The sequence below is a fragment of the Lutra lutra genome, chromosome 12, assembly GCF_902655055.1.
Source record: "Lutra lutra chromosome 12, mLutLut1.2, whole genome shotgun sequence".
NCBI lineage: Eukaryota > Metazoa > Chordata > Mammalia > Carnivora > Mustelidae > Lutra > Lutra lutra.
In genome coordinates, this window is record NC_062289.1 from 51079112 (window position 1) to 51084087 (window position 4976).

The 4976-nt window shown below is 43.1% G+C and overlaps 1 protein-coding gene across 1 annotated transcript; it reads left to right on the forward strand.

Annotated features, from left to right (window-relative positions):
- The first annotated feature begins 471 nt into the window (after positions 1-471).
- On the forward strand, positions 472-1203 carry CETN1 (centrin 1). Its single transcript, XM_047697968.1, has one exon. The coding sequence runs from the start codon at positions 517-519 to the stop codon at positions 1033-1035; it is 519 nt and encodes a 172-aa protein (XP_047553924.1). The 5' UTR covers positions 472-516; the 3' UTR covers positions 1036-1203.
- The last annotated feature ends 3773 nt before the right edge of the window (positions 1204-4976 follow it).

Here is a 4976-nt window from a genome sequence, read left to right on the forward strand (position 1 = left end):
ATGCCCAGGGACAAGCTCCATCTTGATTATCCTAAATTTCGCGTTAGGTGACCTCAGACTAAGAGGGGGCTTTTAATTTTGTTTTGTTTTCTTAATTCCACGAAGGTTTTTGTTTGTTTTTGCTTGTTTGCTTGTTTTAATTTATATAGAAAAGGAGAGAAGAAGGACTTCCAAATAACCCTATAAACATGGTCTTCTGGGTGCTGGCAAATGGCCCGGATAGCACAGCAAGTTACAATGCATTATGGAAGACAACTGTGGCTGCAGTCACTTCTTGCCGGCCCATGTCTCAGCTCATGGAAACTGGATGACAATCGAGGGAACGGTGGGTTAGAATGTAATAAGATGCCGCAGAACTGACCGGCTTACTGAGCTGCAGCTCACTGGGAGAACGTGAGGGAAAGCTTTGAGAAGGAATGGGGAGAGGCCCCGCGCCTGCGCTCCAGGGAGGGGTTACCCCTGCGCAAGCGCAGTGACTGCAGTGGCGCCGTTAAAGGTAACAACCGCCGAAAGAAGATGGCTTCCAGCTACAAGAAGTCAAATGTGGCCTCTACCAGCCAGAAAAGAAAGGTGGGTCCTAAGCCTGAACTCACGGAAGATCAGAAGCAAGAAGTTCGCGAAGCATTTGACCTCTTCGATGCCGACGGAAGTGGGACTATCGACGTGAAGGAGCTGAAGGTGGCCATGAGAGCTCTGGGCTTTGAACCCAGGAAGGAAGAGATGAAGAAGATGATCTCCGAAGTAGACAAAGAAGGCACAGGGAAAATCAGCTTCAATGACTTTTTGGCCGTGATGACTCAGAAGATGGCCGAGAAAGACACTAAAGAAGAAATCCTGAAGGCTTTCAGGCTCTTTGATGACGATGAAACTGGGAAGATCTCTTTCAAAAACCTAAAGCGTGTGGCCAACGAGTTAGGGGAAAACCTCACCGACGAGGAGCTGCAGGAAATGATAGACGAAGCCGATCGGGATGGAGATGGCGAAGTGAACGAGGAAGAATTTCTTCGGATCATGAAAAAGACCAACTTGTATTAAAGTCACTTTCTTCTGCAAGCATGTGTAGAGAAGTCAAATGGCTTGCTGGGTTCTCTGATTCTGTTTTGTGAGACCTCGAGTTAGAGGACAGCGCTATCCTCTTACCCCCAATTTCTTTAGATACTTCTATTTCCAAATCTCTGGCTCAATTATAGAATTTTAAAGAACCTTTTTAGTGTGTTTTGGTTTCTAATTCTCGCAATCAGACCTGGAGTACTTTAGGTTGAATAAAGAGCCCTGAGGCTTTCGTCCCCTCGCTCACCTTCTGCCCTGCTTTGGTGGATAGCCATTGAGCTGAAGGAAGGTAGGTTGGCTTCTTGAGACAAAGAGCCATGCGATTCCCTTGTTATTTCTTTGGTGGCCTTATATTATCTTGCTTCACATACTATTCCTTGAATTCGAGCCATTCTTTTAGCATGATGAGGTGGAATTGGCCAGCATGTCATTCTAGCCATTACTTTTCATTTAACTGAATATTGGTTTGAAGAAGAACGGTGCAGCCACTTACTAGGCTCAGGAAAGGTGCTCTTCTAAAGTATAAGCTTGCAGTTGGGTGTTGGTAAATTATGCAGTTTTGTCTATTCTTTGACTTCCTCACATACAAATGACTCTTCCTTTGTGTATAAATTATCTACTGTGTATTACCCAAGGCCAGATGTATATCAGGGCTATAAAATAAAATTTAATTTAATATTGGCCCAAGCGAAGCATCGTTTGCATAAGAAGTTAAGCTAACTAGTGATTTTGAGTAAATATCTTACAAATGTAAGATCTTCGTTTAGTAAAAATAGAACGTATTTTAAGCTATTTATCTGTCCTTGGAAAGATCAGTTAGCATTTTAGCTACACTATATTATATCCTTCCCTTTATTACTGCTTTACATTACACGCCAGTGTCTACATGCTAATTCTTAGAACATCTTAGTTCTTGATTTGATATCCCCCCCTCTGTTGTATAGTTGATGCCAGAGCATTTGGCATGTAAGTGGTTCTTTATTTTATAATCCCAGGACACTATTTCACTGTGGTGTGTGTATGTGTTAATACTACTTGTTTTCTGTTCTAAATTAAGCCTTTCTTGTTTTGAAATAAGAAATCTAGCCCTTTTGAGTGTCTATAAACCTGAAATTAGAGAGAATTTAAATAATATGACTGTGAGAAGATAATATAATCTGCTAAGATACAACCTAGGTTAACGTTGATAATAGGCAACAAAACTATTAAACAGGCAAGATATTTTGGTCACAACTGAATGTAAATTAAATCTTCATACAAAGTCCCATTAAGATAAATGTTGAAATTCTGGAAAATTTTTCACTTGCTTTGCCAGCAATTGTACCCTTCAGAGGGTGGTGGATATAATCAGGGAAACTACTACTCTGAGCTTAATTCTCATTAACAGGGACGAATTTGTCAAAGCAGTAGTACTAGCTGAAGTGATGGGTATGTGGACATTTGTTGTGAGAAAGAATTTTGCTGAGGTGGCTGGCACAGGGCAGAGGAACTCACCCAGGCTGCAAAGGCTAACAGTTCAGGTTCAGGGTCTGGGTGTGGATTCAAGTTCAGTTATAGGGGATACAGGTGCAATTTGGGTGCACATCAATCTGAAGGGCCTGATCTGAAGGCAGGGGGAGGAGTATGGCATTCTGGGAAGCAAGACTTCCTGGGATCCTGTTGACCAGAATCTTGGCCCAACGATCTATGTATGAATCAAGGTAGAAATACCAGAAACAAAGAAAGTTGGCAGAAACTAAGAAAAAGGGTCAGAGCCTCAGCCAACTGGCCTAGTTTCAGTCTCGGCTCCTGTCCCAGCTGAGGACAGAAGTGAAAACCAGGAACCTGGGCTGAAGCCCAGCAGTCAGGCTGCCCAAATGCCCTGGGGTCAACTGTGGAGGCTGTAGCCCAGTACATAAAGGGTTGCCCTGAAGGCACAATCCCACACAAGGGAAGGGAGCTCCAGACTATTTCTGAATCCCATTTACTGCTAAGGAAGAACTTCACAATGAACTATTAGTCTTGCTTCTCAATTGACTCATACTTTAGAGGATGGAGGGTAAAGAGGAGAAAGGCGGATGATGAGAGCAGGACCAAACTGGCATTTGAATTTGAATTTTTTTTTAAGATTTTTTTTTTTTTTTTTGACAGAGTGAGCACGCAAGCAGGGAGGAGTGGTAGGCAGAGGGAGAGGGAGGAGCAAACTTCTCATTAAGCAGGGAGCCCTATGTGATGCGGGGATTAATCCCAGGACTCTGGGATCATGACCTGAGCTGAAGGCAGTTGCTTGACTGACAGAGCCACCCTTGAATTTGAATTTTAAGAGAAGTTAATCATATATGTCTGGCTCAGTCTTACTCTTTACACATGACCTAGTCTTTATAAAAGTAAATCACAAGAAATTCAAAGAAAACTTACAGCTACCTTTCTGCAGATGAGGAAACACAGCTGTAAAGCTTAGAAAGAACAAAAAAAAAAAGGTAATTTCCACTCAGCTATTACAAATGACCCCAATAAAGGAGCAGGAAGCAGACCAAAGAAATCTATATGAACTGTGTGGAGACCTCATTGATAAGCCCTTGCTTTCTAATAACAAATGGAATATGAAAAGCATAGCTTAGAGCCAAGGATGAAAATATGACTGTATTAAGATTTAATAATATCAAGAAAGTGGGGCACCTGGGTGGCTCAGTTGGTTAAGCATCTGACTCTTGATTTTGGTTCGGGTGGTGATCTCTGGGCCCTGGGATCAATTTCTACCTCAGGCTCCTTGCTCACTGGGGAGTCTGCTTGAGAATTCTCTTTCCCTCTGCCTCGGACCGTCCCCACCCTCATTCTTTAAAAAACATATCAAGAGAGTGAATGCTCCAAATAAGGAGAGAACAGTAAAAGGTTTTTGTTGTTTTCCCTTAAATACATCTTAGTTATGTTTAAGAAGATATTGGAAGGAATAATTCCAACTCTTTTGATTGGTGTAGGTTGGTTTTCATGGGAAGGAGACTCTGAGTCTGAGGTTTATGTGCAGGAAGTTTATTCAAGTTTATTCAAGTGTGTTCTCCAGATTGCATTTATGGAGAAGGGAAGAAATCAGGACTGGGCAGAGGGAGGTGAGCTGTGGTTCAGTCACAACAAAGGACTCAGCTGATCCCACAAGGAGTTCTGGAGTGAGGATGACCCTGCTGAGCTGTCTCAAATTGGGACAAGGAATTTGGGCCTTTCAAACTTTTCACTGATTGACAGTTACTTTTCCCAGAAAAGTGGTATGACCTTGAGCAAGGTGGCCCTCCTCGGCGAAGGGTAACACCTGGGAGGGAGAACTCAGTTTGCGGTTACAAACCATTAGCTGTCAACCCTCTCAGCACCTAGAGGAATGAGGACTGCAATTATGAAGTGCAAGGCCAGAGGGGAGAAGTAGGCAGTGCCCCACAGCTTCCACAGCAGTCTACCCCTTACACCACTTAGATCCACTAGCTTTGTCTAAGTTCTGGGAGAAATAAATTCAAGAGTCAGATGGAGCTCTCTTCATGGGAGAATCTTACAAAAGGAAGATTAGAGGGACAATCTACAGCCCCAGCTGCAGAAGCTGATCTCTACGCCACAAATAGTACTTAGCTCCCTCCACTATCCAATCTAGATTCCCCTCACCCTCAACACCTCTGTTGATGTAGGTAACTTACTGAGTAGAATGATCCAGATCTTCCTTTTTAAGAAGTCTGAACTTCTGGTCACCAGGCCCTTGTCAGGCTGTGGCTGCTGCACTTATCCCTTTACCCTCAAAAAATGAGTGAAAGGGCACTAAGTGTATTATCTGGATGCCAGACATCCTCTTTCCATATTCTTCCCTCAGCTTCACCTCCTCCTGATGACCAGGATTCCTTACTTATGGATGGCGATTCTTTTACTTGACTATTGCTCTCTGAGCATGAGGAACCCACAATGACTGGGTG

What these genes read in the sequence shown, in the direction of transcription:
- CETN1 (XM_047697968.1), top strand. Translation starts at nt 517, where the DNA reads ATGGCTTCCAGCTACAAGAAGTCAAATGTGGCCTCTACCAGCCAGAAA.